Genomic DNA, 25,072 nt, shown 5'->3' on the forward strand with positions numbered 1-25,072 from the left:
CAGCCTAACTGAGACAATAATTCATAGATCCCAAGGTCAAAAGGGACCCTTGCATCATCTAGTCTGACCTCCTGTATAACACAGGCCAGGGAACTTTCCTACAATAATTCCTACAGCAGATCTTTTAGAAAAACATCCAATCTTGATTTAAAAATTGTCCTTGATGGAGAATCTGCCATGTTTCTTGGTACATTGTTCCCATGGTTAATTACCTTCACTGTTAAAAATGTATGCCTTATTTCCAGTCTGAATTTGTCTAGTTTCAAATTCCAGCCATTGGATCATGTTACACCTTTCTCTGTTAGACTGAAGAGCTCATTATTAAATATTTTTTCACCACATAGATACTTATAGACTGTAATCAAGTCATCCCTTAACCTTCCCTTTGTTAAACTAAATAGATTGAGCTCCTTGAGCCTATCCCTGTAAGGCAGGTTTTCTAATCCTTTAATTATTCTCGTGGCTCTTCTCTGAACCAATTTATCAACATCCTTTTTGAATTGTCGGCACCAAAACTGGACACAGTATTCCAGCAGTGGTCTCACCAGTGCCATACAGAGATAAAATAACCTCTCTACTCCTCCTCGAGATTCCCCAGTTTATCCATCTCAGGATCACATTAGCACCTTTGGCCACAGCATCAAAAGACTTTCAGAAAGCTTTTACAAAGTCCCTCGCTAGAGGCTCTTATGCAAAGTAAGCTGTCATGGGATAAGAGGGAAAGTCTTCTTATGAATCAATAACTGATTAAAAGATAGGAAATAAAGGGTAGGAATAAATGGTCAGTTTTCAGAATGGAGACAGGTAAATAGTGGTATCCCCCAGGGGTCTGTACTGGGACAAGTACTGTTCAACGTATTCATAAATGATCTGGAAAAAGGAGTAAACAGTGAGGTGGCAAAGTTTGCAGACAATACAGAATTACTCAAGATGCTTAAGTCCAAAGCTGACTGCAAAGAGTTACAAAGGGATCTCACTAAACTGGATGACTGGATAACAAAATGGCAGATGGAATTCAATGTTGATAAATGCAAAGTAATGCACATTGGAAAATTATAATCCCAACTATACATACAAAATGATCGGGTCTAAAATTGACTGTTACCACTCAAGAAAGAGATCTTGGAGCCATTGTGAAGAGTTCTCTGAAAACATCTGCTCAATCTGCATTGGGAGTCAAAAAAGTGAACAGAATATTAGGAACCAATAGGAAAGGGATAAATAAGGCCGAAAATATCATAATGCCTCTATATAAATCTATGATATGCCCATATCTTGAATACTGCGGCTGTTCTGGTCACCCCATCTGAGAAAAGATATTTTAGAATTTAGAAAAAGTGCAGAGAAGGGCAACAAAAGATTTAAGGGGTGTGGAACAATTTCCAGATGAGGAGAGAGTAAAAAGATTGGAACAGTTCAGCTTGGGAAGTAAACCGATGGAGGTCTATAAAATCATGGCTGGTGTGGAGAAAATGAATAACAAAGCGTGATTTACCCCTTCCCATAACCCAGGAACCAGGGGACACCCCATGAAATTAATAGGCAGCGGGTTTAAAACAAACAAAGAGAAGAACTGCTTCACACCACACACAATCAACCATTGAACTCGTTGCCAGGGGATGTTGTGAAGGCCACAAATATAAATGGGCTAAAAAAAGAACTAGATAAATTCATGGAGGCTAGATCCATCAATGGCCCTTTGCCAAGATGATCGGGGCGCAACCCCCTGCACTGGGTATCCCAGAACCTTTGACTGCCTGAAGCTGGGACCGGATGACAGGGGATGGATCAATTAATAATTGCCCTGTTCTGCTCATTCCATCTGAAGCATCTGGCACATCTGATGAAGTGGGCTGTAGCTCACAAAAGCTTATGCTCAAATAAATTTGTTAGTCTCTAAGGTGCCACAAGTACTCCTTTTCCTTTTGTCGGAAGACAGGATACTGGGATAGAAGAACCATTCGTCTGACCCAGTTTGGCCATTCTTATGTCATACTAAGAGCTCAAATTCAGCTGATTAGTCACAATGACCCCCAAATCTCTTTCAAACTCACTGCATCCCAGGATAGAGTCCCCCACTCTGTAAGCATAGCCTATGTTCTTTCCTCCCAGATGTATACATTTACATTTAGCCATATTAAAACACACATTGTTTGCTTGCGCCCAGCCTTCCAAGCAATCCATGTGGCTCTGAATCAATGACCTGTCCTCCTCATTATTTACCACTCCCCCAACTTTGTCATTTGCACATTTGATTAGTGATGATTTTATATTTTCTACCAGGTCATTGATAAAAATGTTAAATCGCGTAAGACCATAACCAGTCCCTGTGGGATCCCACTGGAAACGGACATTGCTTGTGCCTCACAAGAAGTTGAGCAGTGAAATATTTGCCCCATTGAAATCAATGGCAAAATTCTCATGCCATTTCTACCATGTGATGTTCCATTTTGATGGACGTGCCATTGATTATTCCATCTCTGGTTTCACCGGAGGTGGCTAGAATTATGATGCAGCACTGGTCACTGGAGCATTGCATTCTGGGACCTGGAGCCTTCCCAGGTTGTTATAAAGATGAGTGGTTGCAGCAGGCTGCTTCAAACTAGGTGTGGCCCTCAGGCTGCTAGCAAATTGCCAGTGTCCTTCTCAGTTGCTTAAGCTTTATGCCTCCCTGATCTAGGCGGGGTGGGCATCACACTGTGTTGTTAGGAATCCTCTGTGTCTTCAGGCTTTTAGGTTAGTGTAACAACCTTCTTAGCCTCTAACTTTAAATTCCTCAATGTCTGTCAACACAGAAGAGTGTCGTTGCAATGGAAAATATTTATATGGATCCATTTAAGCTATTGTAGTCCTGTCTCCCAACAACACACTGGAAAATCACTGGGTTGTGGTTAATTCAAGATGTATCTTGCTGCTATCTTTGAATAAATTCAACCTTCCTAAAGCCTTCATTCTCATTCAGTCCTTTAAATCCTGCTGGCAAATCCACCCCTTTCTGCTTGCTCATGGTTAACTTCTCTGAGATACACACGCTGCATAGATTAGTTGAGGGGCTACACTGTGAATTGGGTTGATTCACGTCTTTTGACTTGTGACGGAAGAGAAGAGTTGAATCCAGATGTCCCAAGTGAAAACAAAGTTAGTGTTCAGAGTCTACAAGAGCTCTGTAAATCCTCTGGGGTAGATCCCCACATCTAGCGGGTCTCTTCACTCTCAATCAAAATCCAGCATGTATAACCCACACACCTCCTGGGTGTGGTGGTCTGTCCAATCTAGTGGCACTGGAGAGAGAGAGAGATCGATCGATCTGCTCTACAGCCTTAACTAAGAGTCAGTTGGCTTTTAGCTCATGTGGTAGAGGCTAATGCACTAAGCTCCAGAGGTCCCAGGTTCGATCCCACGCACCGACAACTGGGGTCTGTTGGCATTGCACATGAACTCTCTTTGGCAAGGATCTCTCTGAGTGCAACCAGCATGTGTTTCCTGGGCTTTGAATTATCTGTCTGCAACATACATTTTCTGTGGCTGTTCTAACATAAATTGCCTAACAGGCAGCTTGTAACATGTGTGCGTGCGCACGCATGCGCACACACACACACACACACACACACACACACACACACGTGTCAATGAAGAGGGAGGAGTTCCAGATTCCTGGTCCCTTAAAGATCCCACTTTCTGTCTTCAGAATGACTTCGAATCATTTCACATGAAGCCTGATGCTAAGTGTTTCTACAAATTCCAGTTTTAAATATAGGATAGCTTGGGACTTTTTGCATATCTTTGGCACCACATTGAAAGAAGAGACTGGAAGATTATTTGGGCTCTGACTTGCCTCTCTAAAAAGTTTTGCTGCTTTATAAAGAAACAAAAGAGGAATCTTCAGTTAATGGAATCACGTAGCCATGTAGATTAAGTGAGTTTTGTTCAGCTAGAAAGAAAAAGGAGATTAATTTTTCTGATCTCAGAATAGGAATGTACAACTGTACCTTATCTCTTGCCAACAGCTTTGTATGTCTTGGCCTCTCTTTTGGAGTTAATCACATCTTTGGAATCAAATCTTTTCAAAGAATTTGAAGCTATTTCAAATTAGCTTCATTTATGGATTGTGCCAGGCATGTGTCTGAATTTGGAAATGTTATTTTTAATGGGAAAGGCACAAACAGTCATAAGTCATTTTGCAGGTCATTTAAGCTGGAAATGTATAGGAAGGTCCTTGGCTTACCTCATGCGCTTGCTCTGTCAAGAGATGTTTAATGGTGTTGAGAGCCAGCAATGTTTAAATATTGTCAATAATCGCTCTATTGAGAAGCAGTATAATGTAGTTGCTGGAGCATGGGATTGGGATATTGGGCGCCAGTCTCATTCCTGCTACTGACGTCTTGGATAGCCTTGGGAAAATTTCAACATTTTCAAGTGTCCATATAGGTTGGGAGGCTACACTTTTGGGTGCCGGACCTCGGACACTTCCGATCTGATTTTCAGAAAGGTATGGAGCACTCGCAATGCCTGTGGAAGTTAATGGAAGCTGCAGGGATTGAATACTTCTGAAACTCAAGATGTCTCAAACTGGGCAACCAAAACAAGAGGGTCCTTCTGATGAAGCTGGCTTCAGCCTTTCAGTATCTATTTCCTTTGCTATAAAATGGGAATCATAATAATCTTCATTTACCTACCTGATAGGAGGGTTGCAGGGCTTAATTAGCTAATGTCTGTAAAGTGCTTTATGTATGCAAAACACTAGCCAGCTGCTAAGTAGTAGTTGTAATAATGGTGAGCCTGATTCAAAATACAGTGAAGCAAATGGAAAGATTCCCATGGATTTTTGATCAGCTCTTAGTTATTCCTTAGCATGAACAATCACTCCAGGCGCTGCAGGGGGGGCTGGACAGGCAGCCACTCAGGATCAAGATGGGCCTGAATCCATGAGTCTGAATTGTGGCTTCTTGGATTCAAAGACTCTTGAACTTTGAGGGGCTTCAGAGGCGGGGATCTGACCATTGGGCCTACTCCCTGTTTCTACAACGGGCTGAAGCAAAATCCTACATCCTAACTTCCTAGAGGAGGTTTGAGGAAATGCATGTTCACCAGCTCAGCGTTTGTTGAACAGGCTATTCTGGTTAGACTCAAAGGGCAAAGCAAAATTATGTGAGATACACATCCCTATTGGTGCTCCTGACAGCCTCTTAGCTGCCCTCTAACTCCTAAGGAAGAGCTAGAGTCTTAGACCACAGGAAGGGTAGGCAGTGTGCTCAAGTGGATAGGGGCTTGGACTGGGAACCAGGACTTCTCACTTCTCTTCTTCCTGGATGGGCTGCTGACCCTCTGTGTGACCTAGGGCAAGTCACTTCCCGACTCTATACCTGTTTCCCCCATCTGAAAAATAGGGATAATGGCTCTTTTGTCATGTGCTTTTGAGATCCATGGATGGAAAACACTAAACAAGAGCTAAGGGTGTTTATTCGCCAATGTTCCTATTACACCATGAAATGCAATAGATCTCTCGTGCTTGATAGCAACTTTTCGGGAATTTGTCTCCTTTCCTTTTCATTTAATTTTTTTTTGTCCTTATAGCAGCCCCTGGGGACAACACATCCAGGAGAAGTCTCTTGTTTGCCTCCACCTTGCAGCTCACGAGGGTTTGCATGTGTAATGGGAATGTTGCCCCCTTACTAACATTCAGTGTGGGTGTTTTGGTTTTCTAGCTCCCAGTACTAAAAAGGGGAAGGGTCAATGGGGAATCGGGACCCTGAGACTGACAGCCCCCAGGAACAATGGGGAGAGGCCAATGCTCCAGGTCAGCCTGAATGACAGGGCGAGCAGGCTAATCAGGAAGTCAGGAAGCCAGGGGGGTTCCGTCCTCCATGTGAGCTGGATTTGCCTGCGTCAGAGTGGAGCCGAGCTAAGGAGAAAGCAGGGGCCCAAGCTAAGCTGGGGAGCAGAGCTGGGCCAGATCCAGAGGGACCAGAAAAGCCACCCAGAGAGAGCAGACCCTGTCCTGGGAGCAGAGCTGCAGCAACCAGAGCCAGAGGGGCCAAAGAAGCAGCCCAGGGAGCTGGAGGCAGAGCAGCAGCAGCAGCAGTGCAGAGACAGAGTGGTGGAGCTGGGGCTGGAGCAGTCTGGAGCTGGGTGCAATGAGCAGCTGCGGAGAGCAAGGGGGACCCTCGGCAGCAGGCCCAGCACAGGGAGACGCCTCAGCCAAGAGGCTCTGGAAGCCAGGCTTGGATCATAACCCCGACAGGGCGGGGGTGACACTGGGAGGAAGGGTCCTACCACTTAGAGCCTGAGAGCATGTGGCCACCATCAGAGCAAGTGTCCAACCCACAGCATCCCTGCAGCACAGCCAGGGCCAGAGAAGGCGGCCTGGGACTTACAAGGGGCAGATTGTGAACTGCCCGGACATTCCAGAGACCCTGTTTGTGATGTTCCCTGCCACTGAGCGGGGTGATGTGTTTCCTTTAACCTTTGCCATTTTTTCCTTATTCTTTTTAAAATTAATTGTTGATTTAAATAACTTGCATTTGCTTTAACTTGTATGTAATGGTCAGTGGGTCAGAGAAGTGCCCAGTGCAGAGAAATTACCCGGAGTGGGGACACCCTAGCCCCTGTCCTAGGTGACCACAGCAGGGTTAGGGGTTGAGCCCCCCAGGAATCCTGGGCCCAACCTTGTTGGGGTTACGAGGACTTTGCCAGATGGGAGAGTGGAAGGGGAGTCCTCAAGGGCAGGGAGGCCACTGGGTAAAGGAAGTGGGAGCGAGGACTCAGATCCTTTCGCTAGCCCACTTCACTGGGGTAGTGCAGAAGCCAGGAAAGTTCCCCACAAGAGCGGGACTATTCCCCCGCTTACACATGCATGCAGCTGATGAATGAGGCACCACAATCACGCCACTTCCCCTTCTTTTGGTTCCCTGACCACTTTGCACAACACTCTGTGCTAGTTTGCTTGACCTGCCAACGGAATGGAGGATGATCCGGGTGAAAAGAAGCTGCATTCCTCAAAGCTGCGGGTCAGTTTGGGCAAGCTGCCTCTGTTCAACAAGCACTTAGATTAGTCTGTCCTCTGTGTCAAATAAGAGGAGATCAGTGCTGTGTAACGGTTCTAGTTTGGAAGGGCATAAAATGCAGTGGTTGGAGCAGCAGCCTAGGAATCAGGACACCTGGGTTCATGCCTGGCTCTTGCTGTGTTACTTTGAGCAAGTCATGGATGGCCAGACTCCACTACCCTTACTCTGAGAGTTGTACTATTGACAGAGTACTTGCAAAGTAATGTACTTACTCAACGTGAGTAAAGGTAATAGCACTTACTCTTTCTGCTAAAATTTTGTTCTCCTATAGTATTGTAAATCTAGAGTATATTTGTTGATTTCAAGGAGGCCACGCAGGGTGTTAGATCCATCCAGAATTTGGTCCACTGGGTCTCAGCTTATCCCCGTATGACTGGTATGCAATAATAACCCCTTCTCAGGCTGTTGAGGCTTAATTAACTTGCATGTGTAAAGCGCTTTGAAATCCTTGGATGAAGGGTGCTTCAGAAGAGCCAAATGTTAGGATCCATCTCGATCATTCTATATGTACCTATTTTTATCAAGACACCAAACGCTTTTGGAGACATTAGAATGGACTGTGTTATTGTTGGTATTAATCCTTAGCAAAGGTGTAAATCCTGGTGGGAGACCATCCACTGGGACCCCTTCTTGATACTCTAGCTTGTGCCCAGAATAAACTTTGGCTAATTCAGAAGTTCATAAAATAAAACTGAGATTCTGAGTGTGTTCGTGAACAAGGAATGATAACGCAGTATGGACAGGCTGGAGGGAAACCTAGGGCCGGATCCTCACGGCTGTAAATCAGCATAGCTTCACTGGAGTATGGAGAATGTGGACCCCCAGTTTCTAAGAGGCTGATCCAAAACTCTGATGTCCATGGGCTTTGGATCGTCTCCTGTTTTGGGCCCTGGCTCCCAGCAGGTGTTCACTTTGTTCCATTGGTTACAGCTGTTAACTAGATTGGTAGCCGAAGAACTCAATACGAAACCATGCCTGTTAAAATGGTGGATTCCTCGGCCCCCTGAATGCGAAAGACTCAAGAAAGACTCCCCCTGCTGCAGACAGAAATGCCGATTAAAAACGTGACTTTTGAACTATTCAGAGGCTGCGGCCACTCTTACCTTATTGCCTTTTAATACCGCCTTCCGATTCTGTTGTCATGGTCTAGAGGAGGATCAGCCAGAAGAAGCTTACCAAGAAAACAAGCAAATCTGCATTTGTGGACTGTGGCAACAGGGAGCCAAATAAGAATGGGGGAAGGAACTGCAGGCTGATATTTTTAGTCTTTTCAGATTTGCTCCTCTTTTTCTTCCCCTCTTTAGCTGACCCCTGGCCACATCACTGCATGTCTCACTAGTTTCCCAGACCATGATGATCCTGTGGGTGTATTTAATTGCAAGCACATGTACACGTGTTTTTTCTTGCCGCAAGTAGCAGCCTGCACAGTAACCTTCTGACGGCTGATGGGACCCAAAGGGAAGGAATACCCTCATTGCACAGAGCCGTCATGGGATTATTTCACATTGACTGTACTCGAGCGAGCGAGAGCTGAATTCGGAGCTACCGGAGTTCATGTCTGAAAAGGATCTGCTCGATTCTCCTGCCCAGGATTTTTCAGTGGCTGCAGGAGAAGCAGTCAGCAATGAATCCATCCCAGGTTTTACATGAGACCACACACAGGTGCTGGGACAGGACACCTAGGGAGTGCAAGCAGCCGGAGGGGCTAGCTGACTGGGTACATACCAAAGGTTTCAGATGGGATTGTACTCGGGGTGGCTTGCCTCTCCCACCACTCATTCTGCCCGGCTACACTCCTACATTTAGGGTGATAGCTCAGTCAAATTATACCTTCCAGCGCCAGGGTCAACATACCTGGAGTGAGTTTCTGGAGATGACCATTCATGCTGGATTTATCCAAGAAACTGGATTATTGTTTAACAGTAAATCTAAGCCCTGGTCTACACTACGAATTTATGCTGGTATAACTACGTCCCTTGCGGAAATCCACACCACTGAGCGATGCAGTTATACCGACCAAATTCCCAGCGAAGACAGTGCTACTCCCGCTGGGCAGACTTGTCTCATCATCATAGCTACCATCTCTCAGCTAGGTGGAGTGCCTATGCCAATGGGAGAAGTTCTCCCATCGGCATAGGGAGCATCTTCGCTAAACAGTATAGCTCTGTAAGCCCTTTGTGTAAACTAACTGGAGTGGGCTGACAATTTTGTGATGGAGAATGCTGATTGCCCAGCTCCCCAATTAGCCAGCTCCCCTCCTGGTGAGGTCCCTGGCTCCTCGGACTCCCTGTTTTTGTGAAAGGTGCCCAAGTGACAACAGAGCTGTAACACTTCTGGAAGCAATCAGTGTCCCACCCTGCCATCCCACTGATACGTTTCAAACCTCTTCTGGAGGGACTGTAGCTAGGGGAGAAGATTGTTCAGCCTCCAAATCCACTGAAAGCCTGGCCTGCCTGCCAAGGCTGCCATTTGTAGTCGCGGTGGTATTTGAGCTGGGAACACCGGTCAGTTGGGAAATGGTTGGCAATAACCCAGTTCATTTTGCCACTGAGCGTCCCTGCTTAGCAGCAACTTTCACTCATGGCTGACTCAACCAGTTGGTTAGAGATGAAAGGCTGAACATCCATTTACTCGTCCCCTGAGCTATCTGGTCCTTGCTGTAGTCTTTTTTGTTTTTACTAACAGTTAAACCTGACATACACAGTCAATAGTATTACTGATATTTTACAGATAGGGGAGACTGAGTGAAAGACAGGGGAAAGGCCTGAAGACAATGGGAATCTTTGTTAACCTCAGGGAGTGTTGGATTGGTCCCTAAAGTCCAGATTTTTAAAGGTATTTAGATATTTGCAGTGCCCAAGTCTCATTTTAAAAGGGAGTTAAATACTTAAATTAGTGGGATTTAATCTCCTAAATGCCTAAATTCCTTTTGGAAATGAGATTTGGGGTCCTAAATCAGTTGGGTATTGCTACAGTGAGGGCAGCAATGTCTAAATATCTTTAAAAATCTGGGCCTAAATGAGTTGTTTAAGATCACACAGAAATTCAGTGGCAAAGCTGGAAAAAGCACCTGATTCTCACACGTATGCATAAGCCGCTAGTCATGCTTCCTCTATGTAGTGTTTTTAAGGTACAGCTGGCCACTTGGAAAGGGATTAAGAAAGAGAGCTTATTTTAAAACTCCCTTTTTACATATTTACCTAATTCTGTCAATAGTCTGCTCTTCAGAATCCTAAGTATATATTGACCTAATTTTTTCAAGTGGAAATGAAGTATTCATTCAAAGGGAAATATCATGGCACGCTAGGTAAACACGCAAGCCACAAATTTAGGTATGTATATCAGCTTTCAATAAAGGAAAAGGAAAAACATGACAGTTAAATACTGTGATCTCTAGCTTGCAGACAGCATAGGTTACTGTTAAAAAATCACTTCTGTAGCATTGTAAATGTACACAGTATTTTAATATCTCGACTCAAGGGCCATTCCCTGCCCCAAAGAAATTATAACAGGAGTATGGGTGTATCTACACCATAGCTGCTATTGTGGCACAGGTCCGGGGCTGTAGCTGTGCCACTGTAGCGCAAATGCTTCCTACATCAATGGAACGGGTTTTCCCATCAATATAGTTAATCCACGGCTCCGAGAAGTTGTTGCTAGGTTGACAGACGAATTCTTGCACCGACTTAGATGCGTCTACACCAGGGGTTAGTTTGACCTAACTATATTGATAACATTTTTTTACATCCCCCAGTGGTGCAGCTAGATCCATCTAATTTTTAAGTGTAGACTAAGGGCAAGTCTACACTACAAAACAAAGTCAACCTAAGTTTCATCGACATACAGCCATTGAAGCAATTGAATCAGATTTACACATACACACTATGCTCCTAGTGTCCACCATGTGCACCCTCACTAGGAGCAAGCGCTTGCACCGATTTAACTGCCAGTGTGGGGCATTGTGGGACAGTTTCTGAAAGGCAGCAACCGTCGATGTAAGCAACACAGTGTCTGCACTGAGACTGCGTCAACATAACTACATCGATGTAAGCGCAATGCCTCTCATGAAAGTGGAGTTATTAAGTCAGTGTAGTGGGTGAGTTACAGAGGTGGGAGCTACTTTTTCATGTAGATGCTTACAGAGTTAGGTTGACATAAGCTGCCTGATGTCAACCTAACTCTATAGTGTAGACCAGGCCCAAGCCATACACAAGAGAGGACATTAGATAAGAGTTTAGGTTGAAAGAGGATGAGAGGATCAGTGATGATGAGAAAAAGGGAGCTAACCTGAGAAAGCGATTTGCTAATTTACCCCCAAAGAACTGCACTTACAATACCATACACAGAAAGCAGCTGTTAGCTCAAATAATTCACTGGTTCTCCCAGTTTATAAACTGTGCTGGAAACCAATGATGTGGGAAAATAATTGGCAAACTTTGCTAGTGGAGTCAGTAAACAGCATAAGACAATTTGACCTCCAGATTTTTTTCTTTGTTTTTCTACAAATAAAAATATTTACTTTATTGGCTTGTTAAGATGGTGAGGTCAGCTACTAAACAGCTCTTCCCATCTTCAAGTCTCGCCGTTCTCCTTTTGCCTACAAAACACTTGACAATAGTTAAGCAGCTGGTGGGCGATGACTGCTGCTCATTACACTTCTGCCACACTGGCTATTCCCAGCTTGTGTGTTGTGTTCAGTTGTTTTCTCTCTTTCTCGGTCTTTTGTTATGTGTTTGTACAGCACCTTGCACAATGAGACCCCAATCCCCCACTGAGGCTAGGAGGTGCTACAGCAATAGAGATAATAAACAAAGTTAGGAATTTCACCTAAATCAATAAGGTGCTGGTAATTTTAACACAACTCTGTGTGTGTGTGTGTGTGTGTGTGTGTGTGTGTGTGTGTGTGTGTGTGTGTATCTGTATCCAGTTCCTTATTCCTTTGTTAAATGTGAATCTTCATGCAATATACTTCGCTATTACTGTATCTTATAAAATATACAGGACAAAGGGTCTTTGATTCTTTACCTAGTCCATTAGACCCTACTATAATATAAATCCTAGTACGAAGTCTGGCCAAGTAAAAAATGCTGGAACAATCTTAATATTAGGCATTTTTATTATTATTATTATTTATTTTTTAGTTGCTTGAGCTCACAACTGTAATTCTGGGGAGCTGGGGCAGCCAATTGTCATTCATTAAGTGAGCTATGTCAATATGGGGAAAGTGTCTTGGTAGGGACAGGCTCAGTGTGAATTTTTAGCCTCCCATCTGAAATGCCTCAGTACCATTGTTCGTGTCAAGCCAGTCCAGCAGGGCTCTTGATGGTGCATCTACATTGGAATAAAAGACTCGCAGCTGGTAAGGGTCAGCTGACTTATGCTACCGGGGTTTGGGCTAGCGGGGCTAAAAACTGCTGTGTAGATATTCAGGCTCAGGACTCTGGGACCCTCCCCCATTGCAGGATCCCAGAGCTTGGGCTCCAGCCCAAGCCTGAATATCTACACAGCAATTGAACAGCCCCACAGCCCAAGACCCGCAAGCCCAAGTCAGCTGACCTTGACCAGCCATGGGTGTTTAACTGCTGTATAGACGTACCTGGAGTGAACAAGAAAACATAAATGCTGTCAATTCGTAGTGGAGCATAAGCAGATAACTAGGGCTGTTTAAGGCAGACAGGAGTGAAGCTGCCTGAGTGAAGCCATATTCCTTTGGCCGCCATTAGGTTACTTGGCTATTTCTCCTAAACAGTTATAAAAAGATACTTGGCTCAATCTGTTTTATCTTTTTTACTTGGCCCAGGGGAGCATCTTTAGCTATAAATGTGCCAGGGAGAATGGATGGGCTGATGATTTACTGACTGTCAGTCTCTCTCTCTCTCTCTCTCTCTCTCTCTCTGCAGGTGTCAAGCACACCTCCTGAGTGCACCATCATGCTGGCGATTGAACTCGAGCGTGAGAAATGCCTGGCAGACTCCAGCCTGGACAATCAGACAGTAGGTAAGGGATGGCTCTTTGCAGACTCCACATGCAGAGAGCTGGGCAGTGACCTGCTCACCGTGTCCTTCCTACCACATATCCTACTCCTCTCTGGGAGCTGGAAGACCCCAAACTCTTGAGTTCAACTCAATTCCACAACTTCCACATTTATGCTGGGCTGAGTCTTGGCAATTTGCTGCATCTGTTAGCTTGCTCCCCCCACCCCACCTCAGGGGGAAGGGGAGAGGCAGGGATATGAGTACTCCCCTTTTTTGGTATCCTCCCTTTCTGGCGGGTGCTGGAGGGAGCAGCCCCTGGGCTCCCCAGGGTGCAGAAAATGCCGGAGCTGCTATTCCAAGTGATCCCCATGCAGCCATCAGAGGCGATGCATTGTGGGGCACACAGGGTCACATGGCCCCCTAGATTTCTCAGGCTGCCCCCTGTTGGGACACACTCAGCAGCAAGGAGGCAGCGGCTCCCGCGGTGGCGGCACTGGCCATGCGTCTGTGAAGCACAAGGAGGGAGGAAGCGGCAGGGCGGCTGGTTGAGCTCCTCCTCCTCCTCGTCCCGCTACATGGGGCTGCTTCTCCTTCCCTGCTGCTAGAGTCCCGGTGCTTCCCGTGGCCTGCTTTGCAGAGCACCCACTGAGGTGAGCCAAGGGCTGGAGGCAGCGGCAATGCATGGAGTGGTCACATGCCCACCCAGAGGCTTTCAATTGTGCCCGCCCACCATCCACAGTTACGTGTCACCTCTGGCAACTGTGCAATTTCTTGTATGCCCTGCACACCTGATCTGAGCATAGATCAGCCTGGTCTAGAAATCATGCACACTGTGAATACCATTAATTTCACTGTGGAGTTTGATTATATTGGCCTCACCTAGTACACTAGCAGTGTCCTTAAAGCAGCAGGAGTCCAGTTGAGTGGGTTTAACTTGCCCTCCTGGAGTGCCTCTCTCAAGTCACAGAACCTGTTCTCATGATTAAAGGAGGCTTAAGGAGCAGTGATAGACATGCCCACAATGACAATGAACAATCCGATCATTGTGGAGGGATGGGGAGTGGAAAGGAGCACCCGGGGCATGGAATTCACTTCCCGCCTCCTGTCATGTCTGTCAGAGCCCGTGAACTCATCAGTGTCAGTAATGTGCTGGGCTCACAGTGCTTTGCCACTGGGGCTGTCAACCAAAACTGTGCTGAAAACTCCTTTCTGTCTTTTTCTCTGGGCATTGCCCTTAGTTAGGCTAAAGACAGAATGTGGCATTCTGCACATTGATTTGCTACTTATATAATCATGTACAAATGCCAAGGTCATCCCTGGCATAGCCCCATTTAATTCAGGGAAGGATTTGGAGTCTGCTGACACCCGCTCAGGTTTTTGTAATCCATGCACCTCCTGAGTGTGGGGTTCTGTTCCCTCGAGTGGCACCGTGCAGCGAGGCGATGACTCACCGGTGCGGCACCTCCTGCTGGTTGTCTCGGGAATTAGCTCTTCCAGCCCGGAGCACCCTCTGCAGGCCAGTGTCTCGCCTGCTGCTGGTCCCTGTGTCCCTCCCAGACCTTGGTGCCCCTTTACCTTGGGGTGCTGCCCCTGGTAGTGCCCCCACACTCTGGGTCTCCCCTCCTAGGGGAACCCTCTATTCCGTCCTTGCCTCAGTGGCTACTGCCAGTAACCCTCTGGCCCCTGCTCCCTGGGGCAGACTGCAGTCTGTAAACCACTCATCATCGGCAAGGGGGGGTCGGACCAGCTGCCTCTGCCTAGATCTGGGCTGCCCCTCTGCAGCCCTAGTATCCTTGCGTGGGCCCTTAACTCCGCCTGCAACCTGGGGCTTTGCTAGGCTGGAGCTCCCCAGCTCCCTCTGCCCTTCCCCAGCACTGCTCCACCCGTAGGTACCCTGGTGAGCTCCCCAGCAGCCAGGCCCGTCTCAACAGTTAAGGAGAGACTGAGCTCCTGGCTCACAGCCTTATATAGGGCCTGCTGTGGCCTGATTGGGGCGTGGCCCCAGCTGCGGCTGCCTTCCCCATCAGCCTAGCCTTTAGCTCACAGCCCCAGCCCTTTCAGCCCGGAGCAGATGACCACCCCGCTACACACCGATACCACTTGGAGATTGAGTCTGCTAGGACCTTAACTAAATGCTACGTGGCTTTTAGCTCATTCAGTAGAAGCTCCTGCATTAAGCTTCAGAGGTCCCAGGTTCAATCCCACCTGCTAACCGGGGTCTGTCGGTGTTACATTTTCATTAATAGTAAAGACGTTACAATACCACAACCTAAGTAAGGTCCATATTGAGCATGGTACATGGACCACATTGCACCCCATTAATGTCCATCGTTATTAGCAAGTGTCTAAATGAATTCTGATTTTTCATGGTGTCGCATTAAACTATTGGCTTGAAACAAATCTATATTTCTGCAGGGACTTCAGCTGATTTCATTAAGTGGGGCGGCTTCTGAGATCGCAGTGCATGTGCAGTCTGTAGTGCCTTTGCCTAGGCAGCATGTTTGCACGAGTTCGGTTTGCAGCATCTTTGTGTATGGATACACATGCACTGTTGCCACACCTGCTCACTAGGAAAGCTGGGCGAGGAACTGGTTTTTCTGGTTTGCTGCCTGGTCTGAAAAATCCAAAAACATTTTGGGTCAGATCGAACAAAATGTTCCAGGTGTTTTTAATAAAAGCAAAGGAAATGAAGGGCTAGATTCACAAAATACTGCTAGAGGGGTGCCTCCTGCACCTTTGGCTCTGTGATTATAGCCTGGGAGTAGAGAAACGTTGGTTCAAGTCTGTACTGTAGAGCAGGGATTTGAACTTGGGTCTCCCAGTTGCTCTCAGCCTTTCCAGACTAGCGTACTCCTTACCCGAGTCTGATTTGTCTTGCGTACCCCACGTTTAACCTCACTTAAAAACTACTTGCTTGCAAAATCAGACATAAAAATAGAAAAGTGTCACAGCACACTAGTACAGAACAATCGCGGACTTTCTCATTCTTACTATATAATTATAAAGTAAATCAACTGGAATATAAATATTGTACTTGTACTTCAGTGTATAGTATATAGAGCAGTATAAACAAGTCATTGTCTGTATGAAATTTTAGTTTGTACTGACTTTGCTAGCGCTTGTTACGTAGCCTTTTGTAAAACTAGGCAAATCTCTAGATGAGTTGACGTATCCCATGAAAGACCTCTGAGTACCCCCAGGGGTACGCATATCCCTGGTTGAGAACAACTGTTCTATGTTGTAGATAAGTACCCTACACACCAGACTATAGGCCACTCTGAGGTGGGGGCAGGGAAGCTCTCTCGTTTTTTCCTGTTGAAGCTGTTCCACTTGTTATGAAATACTTGTAGTCATTGGGCCAAAAAGAGCAAGCAAGCGAGTGCCTCTATAGCCTGATAGCGAGGGCACCTACCAGCACTCCTAATCCCTGTCCCTGTGCCATTGAATATTTAAGCATGCAGTGAGTGCCTGTGTGCTTCCATGCAGTTTATGTATCCCTGTCAAGTGTCTATCCTTGCGTGTGTGCACTTCAGGGTTTAGCGTGCAGTGTTTGAGCACAGGTGGCAAAAAAGTGACTCTCCTAAACTGGTGCTAAACTATTGCATCAGTTATGGAACTGAAAGCAGTACTGCGCAAAATTGGCTGTGTGTGTATGAGAGAGAGAGAGATGGGGGGGAGAGATCTGAAACAGCAGCCACTAAGTAGAACAGCACTCCCATATATTAAAATGATTACCATTTCAACTAGACAAAGCTGCCAGAAAAATCCTTGGTTTCAGAGTAGCAGCCGTGTTAGTCTGTATTCGCAAAAAGAAAAGGAGTACTTGTGGCACCTTAGAGACTAACAAATTTATTAGAGCATAACCTTTCGTGAGCTACAGCTCACTTCATCGGATGCGTGAGCTATAGCTCACGAAAGTTTATGCTCTAATAAATTTGTTAGTCTCTAAGGTGCCACAAGTACTCCTTTTCTTTTTGAGAAAAATCCTTGCGCATAACATCTCTGTTAAACCCGTCATGGGATGGATCCTTAACAAGCAGGATTTTGGCACACGGGAAAGGGAGAACAGAAAGTGAATAAGGCCCTCTGCCACCTTTAATAGAATACATTGATTTATGAGTGTGTTTGTGTGTTATCTATCTTCTGCACACTCTGCATCCTCTTGGCAGAAAGAAAATCTTCTGTGGTTAAACAACTAATTTATAATTCTTTCCAATTAAATGAGTGGAATTAAAAACACAGATGATCCGTAGGAAACTGGAAATAACAATGGATGTCAGAGCCATTATCAGTGTATTGATGAAAGGGCATGAATGTTTGATTGGTTAGATTAAGCCAGTGGCAAATGATTAATCAAGAACACCCTGCGGTGGCACTTTTATCAATCGCTACCTTTTACCTCTAGATATACAAGTAGTTTTCCACTAAGAAACAATCTGGGCTGCATTAACATGCTTCTGGATGGCCAGGCATTATGCTGGAGGGGTCTGTATTGGTAGAAGTCAAGTGTAGCTGGGTTTCTGTTCAAATTTTCCCGCCCCTGTATTTTCAGAGCTGATGGCAGGTGCCTAATTGTCAGGCCTGGCAGCAAAAGTCCTCTAGGTTTCCAGAGAACAGGTACAGAATGGGCCAGAGCACAGCACCAATGTCCCTCATTCCTGAGTGAAAAGACCACCCTAAAAATGGACAGAACCCATCAGTTTTCATTAAGGGTAAGTCTACACTGCAGTTGGAAAGTGTAACTGCAGCATGGGTAGACACCTGAGAGATTTTTCCATGCACCTCCTAGGAAAACATTCCCAACTTTATGAAGCTTCCCATGTTACACTTGCTGGTCCTCTAGGAACTGATCCAAGCGAGCTCAGGTGTGTCACACCTCCTGATTGCAGTGCAGACACACCCCAAGTCTCACTGCTGAGGCAGCCAGTAAAGGTGCATAGAGCTAATTGTGATTGTACCCTGAGGCTTATTTAAAAAGGATTTATGTATAAGTGCCAAGTGCACCATTACAGAAGTACTTATAAGTACAAGTGTGCCAGAAATAGTACTTAAGTATTTATTAGGGTTGTCGATTAATCGCAGTTAACTTACGTGATTAACTCAAAAAAATAATCACAATTAAACAGACTTTAATCACACTCTTAAACAATAGAATATCGATTTAATATGAATACCAATACATATGAATCTTTAGTGCATCTGGCACGTGAATACCTTGCAAGGCTGGCTACAACAGTGCCAAGCAAATACCTGTTGTCACTTTCAGGTGACATTGTAAACAAGAAGCGGGCAGCATTATCTCCTGTAAAAGTAAACAAACTTGTTTGGCTTTAGCGATTGGCTGAACAAGAAGTAGGACTGAGTGGACTTGTAGGCTCCAAAGTTCAACATTGTTTTGTTTTTTGAGTGCAAAAAACCCTACATTTGTAAGTTGCACTTTCACGATAGAGATTGCACTACAGTACTTGTACGAGGTGAATTGAAAAATACTATTTCTTCATCATTTTTACAGTGCAAATGTTTGTAATAAAAATGAACTACTATAGTGAGCACTGTACACTTTGTATTCTGTGTTGTAATTGAAATCAATACATTTGAAAATGTAGAAAAACATCCAAAAATATTTAATACATTTCAATTGGTATTCTGTTGTTCTTTAACAGTGTGATTCATTGCAGTTAATTTTTTTAATCTCAATTTTTTTAATCGCTTGACAACCATAGTATTTATACATAAAAGTTTCATTGTAAGCTCAAGTACTTTCAACTCCCATATTCACTGCAATTGTCTGCTCCGTATATGGTCAACTATCTAAATAATATAAGCACAGAGTGGAAGAGAAGGAAAAGAGCAACAATTAATGGGAAAAAACCTCTTAAAAATATAAATAAACATATACATTTCCTTTCGTGTGTGTGTGTGTGTGTGTGTGTGTGTGTGTGTGTGTGTGTGTACAGACAGCATATCATTCCATAAAATGGGCATTTTACTTAAATAACAGCATAATCTCAAACATATCCTGACGTTAGTTCCTTCTTGGCAGAAGGATTTGTCCAGTGCTACGGAATAGTCTTTCCACAGGAGCAGAGCTTGGCAGTGTAGTATTAAATTAGATGAAGAGCTTAGCAACTGCTGGGTATCTGTTCAGTTCATCCAGTTCAGGCAATGGATCACTGAGAAATTGTTTCCCAACAATTCTTAAGTCTGAGTCTAATGCAGAAGCCGCCTGATCATCCAAGTCATAGAAATTAGTGGTGGCTTTGGATGTCGCTTGATCTATAGCCATTGGCAGGGTGTGTTGGTGGGGGTTGTCTAAGGCCAGCGGTACCTCCTAGTGGCGATACTCAGGACTATGTGGCCCAATGGCGAGAATCAGTGGCTGCCTTGCATAGCAGCTAGAGTGTGTGGTAGTGTCATCTAGTAGTGTAAGTCAGTGGCTGAGGGTAGAGTAACCTTGGCCCATCCCCCTCACTCCACCAGGTTCCAACCCCAAGACCCATCCAAATAATGGTCCAGCTACATGGCTAGGAACGGGTGCCCTTACGCCTGTTCCCTGGGTCACTTCTTGCCTCTGCTTCTGTTCCTCTGTCTGCACCATACATCTGTCTTAGGAGAATGACCTGAGAGGCAGACCCCGAGTGTCTTCCTCGATCGGCAGCAGCTCGTCATCCTTGGCACCCGTGGTTGAAAGGTCTGCGGTGGCTTGACTGTGAGTCCCAGCCCCGGCCACTTAGAGCCTCAGTTACTTCTCTGCAGGAGGTTGCAGCGCCCAACTTCTCTCCTGCTTGGTCAGCGTAAACTGCTCCCTTTGGAACTCCCCCCTCCACTGGGAGCATGCCCAGCAGAGGTGGCGGGGCATGGCTTCCTGAGTTCACAGCAATGCCCTCACCCTCGCCGCACCAATGTGGAGTTTGTACACCCCGTCAGAGGGTGTCACAACAAACAAGATCTTATTTTTTTAAAAAAAAGTTCCTCTGAAATCTTTCTCTCATCGTGAGTCTGCATCCCGCGCAAATTTAAAAATGGGTGTGACGCAGAAGCAACAACGAATGACTTTGTACTTTTGTTACTCTCAGCTGCATCAATGAAAATATGCCCAACCTGTCTTCTAAATCCTTCCTTCGAATTATCTACTGAGTTAGAACTGTATTTTGGAGAAAATGACTCAAGTCTGGACTTTAGCACAAACACAGTACGCAGAACCACACCACAGAAAGATTCTATGTTCACACCCCCCCCCCCCCCGCCACCTCCCAAAGTTTGCCAAGTGCAGTGGCAATTGGGAACATCATCTCACAGCACTAACCTAAAAATTTCAGCTCTGGGTTGGAGAATGTTGGCAGCTGGAGACGCTCCATCACCATATTAATCCTATCATAAATGCGGCAAAAGCCATCAACCTCTGAATTCCATTGCATAGAGGTAGATTTGGAGAGTGTGTGTGTTTGTTTTTTTTCCAACAGTGTCACTCACAATCTCGGCACTCTTTTTGGGGTGTAGCATTGCTTAATGCAGAGCACTTAGACACCACAGCCCGAGAGGCATCAGTAGTTGCTACCAGGTTCAGTGGGTACAAAAGAAACAGGTCATAGGAACATAAGAATGGCCATACTGGGTCAGACCAATGGTCCTTCTAGCCCAGCATCCTGTCTTCCACAGTGGCCAGTGTCAGATGCTTCAGAGGGAATGAACAGAACAGGGGAATTCATTGAGTGATCCCTCCCCTATCATCCAGTCCCAGCTTCTAGCAGTCAGAGGTTCCGGAACACTGAGACCATGGGGTTGCATGCCTGACTATCTTGGCTAATAACCTATCCTCCAGGAACGTATCTAATTCTTTTTTGAACCCAGGAATACTTTTGGCCTTAACAACATCCCCGGCAATGAGTTCCAAAAGTTGACTCTGCGTTGTATGGAGAAGTACTTCCTTTTGTTTGTTTTAAACTGGCTGCCTGTTCATTTCTTTGGGTGACCCTGGTTCTTGTGTTCTGTGAAGGGGTAAATAGCACTTCCTTATTCACTTTCCTCACACCATTCGTGATCGTATAGACCTCTGTCATATCCCCCCTCAGTCATCTCTTGGCCAAGCTAAACACTCCCAGTCTTTTTAATCTCTCCTCATATGGAAGCTGTTCCATACCCTTAATCACTTTAGTTGCCTTTCTCTGTACTTTTTCCAGTTCTAAAATATCTTTTTTTAGATGTGGATGCATCTGATGAAGTGGGCTTTAGCCCACAAAAGCTTGTACTCAAATAAATTTGTTAGTCTCAAAGGTGCCACAAGTCCTCCTTTTCTTTTTGCAAATACAGACTAACACGGCTGCTACTCTGAAATCTGAAAATTCAAGTTACTGATTTTTTTTTCGTGTGTCATTTAAAAGGCTCTTTGTTGGATATGAATACACTAGGAAATTGGTTTTGGCCATGGCTCCTGCTGTCTCTTAGCCAAGGAGGAAATGCTATTGGGTTCCACTGAACATGGATCCACCCAGCTGTCTGGCGATAAAGCCTGCCTTCCTTTGTTATTTCTGAGGTGATTAGGAGACTTTCTGGTTTTCCTCCTGGAGCAGAATTTCACTCCTTTGAAGACACAGTTACATGGGAGGTCTGATTGTGATGCAACAGACAAGATCTATAAGCTATTAATAACGATCCAGCTGAGCTCTGGGTATTATTGCTGCATGCAGCGTGAGTCACCCGCCTGCTATTGCCTTAATGCGCCATCACAGACACATTTTAATCCTGCTAATTTATTTATAGGTCAGTCTCGGGCTGCAGAAAGTGGTTCGTGTGCCACTGCGGTGCTCAGGCGTTAGGTTCTGATGGTGAATGGGAAACCAGGAGATGCGAATGCAGCACTGCACTTGACCCACAGGGGTGGCCTGTAAGTGCTTTGTGTGCTACATAAGAACATATAAGAACGGCCATACTGGGTCATAACAAAGGTCCATCTAGCCCAGTCTTCCGACACTGTCTTCCGACAGTGGCCAATGCCAGGTGCCCCAGAGGGAATGAACAGAACAGGTAATCATCAAGTGGTCCATCCCCTGTCGCCCATTCCTAGCTTCTGTGACACCTGTGCTTTAGCAGCTTCACTGCGCAAAAGCTACTCAAGGTGAAGTTGTCCTACTGTCCTTTTCTCTAGGAAATGCTTCAGTTTGTTTTTCATCAAGCCAAATAATAATACTCAATGTTGTTGCTGTTTTAAAACAAAGCAAAATGTTCATCTACCCCGGGGGATGGAAAGTAGCTCCATATGTTAATATGTCCTACGTCAAATCTTGTTATTAAGAGAGATTTCCTACCAAGTCTTTGACAGTATCCTTTTAAACTTTGCAGCTCAATTTCCTGAGGCATCACTTCAAAGTCACTTTTCATCATTTTAGAAATCCCTTTAGGAGCTTGAAAATGAAAGCTGGCCCCATACTGATTCCCACTCTGCCCTTCAATTGCAGGTATCCTAGAATCTTGGGAATGTAGGGCTGGGAGAGACCCCAAGAAGTCATCAAGTCCAGCCCCCTGTGCTGAAGCAGCACCAAGTAAACCTGGACCATCCCTGACAGATGTTTGTCCAGCCTGGTCTGAAAAACCTCCCATGACGGGGATTCCACGACCTCCCTTGGAAGCCCATTCCAGAGCTTAACTACCCTTATAGTGAGAGAATTTTTCCTAATATTTAACCTAAATCTCCCTTGCTGCAGTACTAAGACCATTACTTCTTGTCCTACCATCAGTGGACATGAAAAACAATTGATCCCTGTCCTCTTTATAACAGCCCTTAACATACTTGAAGACTGTTATCAGCTCTCCCCCCGCCCCAGTCTCTTTTTCTCAAGACTAAACATGCCCCGTTTTTTGTTTTTTAACCTTTCCTCGTGGGTCAGGTTTTCTAAATCTTTTTTCATTGCTGTAGCGCTCCTCTGGACTCTTTTCAATGTGGCCCCTGCTTTTGTAAAGTGAGGTGCCCAGAACTGGACACAGTTCTTCAGCTCAGGCCTTAGCAATGCTGGGTAGAGCGGGACAGTTACCTCCCATGTCTTACATATGACACTTCTGTTGATGCATCCCAGAATGATATTAGCATTTTTAGCAGCTGCACAACACTGTTGACTTGTATTCAGTTTGTGATCCACTATAGCCCCCAGATCCCTTTCAGGAGTACCTGGCCTGGCCAGTTATTCCCCATTTTGTGGTTTTGCATTTGATTTTCCCTTCCTAAGTGAAGTACTTAGCACTTATCTTTATTGAATTTCATCTTGTTGATTTCAGCCCAATTCTCCAGTTTGTCAAGGTCATTTTGAATTCTAATCCTGTCCCCCATCTGGGCTAATAGCCTATCCTCCAGGAACGTATCTAATTCTTTTTTTAACCCAGTAATACTTTTGGCCTTAACAACATCCCTGGCAATGAGTTCCAAAAGTTGACTCCAAAGTGTTTGCAACCCCTCCCAGCCTGGTGTCATCTGCAAAGGTTATAAGCATACTCTCCATCCACTTGAATGATTATTCAAGTAATTAATGAAACTATTGAATAGTACTGGACCCAGGACTGACTCCTAAGGGACTCCACTAGCTAAGCCCTTGCAGTCTGGCAGCATAGTCTTTGAGTATGGTCTTTCAGTCAGTTGTGCACCTAACCTTATAGTAATTCTGTGTAGACCACATTTCCCTACTTTGTGATACAGTGTCAAAAGCCTTACTAAAATCAAGATGTATCACATCTACTGCTTCCCCCTATCCACTAGGTCAGTAACCTGTCAAAGAAGAAAATGAGGTTGGTTTGGCATGGATTTGTTCTTCACAAATCCATGCAGGCTGTTTCTTATTACCCTATTATCCTCTAAATGCTTACAAACTGATTGTTTAATCGTCAGTATCTTTCTAGGCTAAAGTTAAGATGCACAACAATCTTCTTAGCAAACTGGCAGGTTCGTCATGGGGTGCTTGTGCTCCAGCTCTGCGGATGTCAGCTCTTGCCACTGCGTATTCGGTGGTGGAATCCTGCGCACCAGTATGAAGCTAATCGTCACACACCAAACTGGTGGATACGCAGTTACATGCCGCCATGCATATCTCTGCACCCTGTGTCCGACTCCACTCCCACGGCTCCTAGTTCTGAGCAATATTGCTCCTCCTTGCAAGTTACTGGAGAAAGTACGCACCAGCTCAAGCCTACCGCTGCACAATGAACTTTTTAAACCACCAGCTGCACATTTGCCGTCTCATCCGCCCCGCCAGGATGTTAGGGCAGAAACACTCTGGCAAGAGGAATGGCTATCTGTTATAATCCCCAACCAGTCCCTCGTCACTGACCCCAAAATTTGTGCGCCTGGCTTTGACCTGCCCCGTCGCCAATGGTCCCTGTTGAACAGATTCCAGACCAGGCAAAGTCTCTGTGCAGCTAGCCAGTATCGCTGGGGCCTTCGGGGCAGCCCTTTGTGCAGCTGCATTGCAACACAGACGATGACGCATGTTGTTAAGGAATACCTGCTGACTAGGTTTAGTGGTGGCCACGAAGAACTCAATCACCCTACTGAAGATGCCATCGCTGGGCTAGACGACTATGCACACACTAAATAAAATCTAAGTATTGAAGGTAGGCTGGCTGGTGTGTAATTCCCCAGGTCCTCTTTGTGCCCCTTTTAAAGACATGGAGACAATTGATCATTGTTCTCTTTATAACAGCCCTTAATGTATGTGAAGACTGTTATTTGGTCTCCTCTGTCTTCTTTTCTCAAAAATATCCATTTTCCCAATAAGTCAAGTTTTCTAAACCTTTGATAGTTTTTGTTGCTCTCTCTGGACTTTCTCCATTTTATCCACATCTTTCTTAAAGTGTGAGACCCAGAGCTGGACACTGTGCTCCAGCTGAGGCCTCACCAGTGCTGAGTAGAGTAGGACAATTACCTCCTGTGTCGTACATTCGACCCTCCTGTTAATACACCCCAGAATTATATTAGCATGTATCACATTGCTGATGGGGGGCCTCTCTCCTGGGAACAATGACTCTGGAAAAAAACCCAGGTGGTCGTTG

At 45.3% G+C, this 25,072-nt stretch overlaps 1 protein-coding gene across 2 annotated transcripts in view; it reads left to right on the plus strand.

The window, feature by feature from the left end:
- LOC119850741 (vasoactive intestinal polypeptide receptor-like) overlaps nt 1–25,072 on the plus strand; it is a 175,678-nt gene that overhangs the window by 56,426 nt on the left and 94,180 nt on the right. The window contains exon 2 of one of the 2 annotated variants that reach the window (XM_038389191.2): nt 12,965–13,061. In XM_038389191.2, coding sequence (XP_038245119.1) covers nt 12,965–13,061 — 97 coding nt within the window. Of the gene's footprint in view, nt 1–12,961; nt 13,062–25,072 lie in introns of both variants that reach the window. The other variant, XM_043509745.1, reaches the window with a different exon arrangement.

The sequence above is a fragment of the Dermochelys coriacea genome, chromosome 2 (assembly GCF_009764565.3).
Source record: "Dermochelys coriacea isolate rDerCor1 chromosome 2, rDerCor1.pri.v4, whole genome shotgun sequence".
NCBI classification, from domain to species: domain Eukaryota; kingdom Metazoa; phylum Chordata; order Testudines; family Dermochelyidae; genus Dermochelys; species Dermochelys coriacea.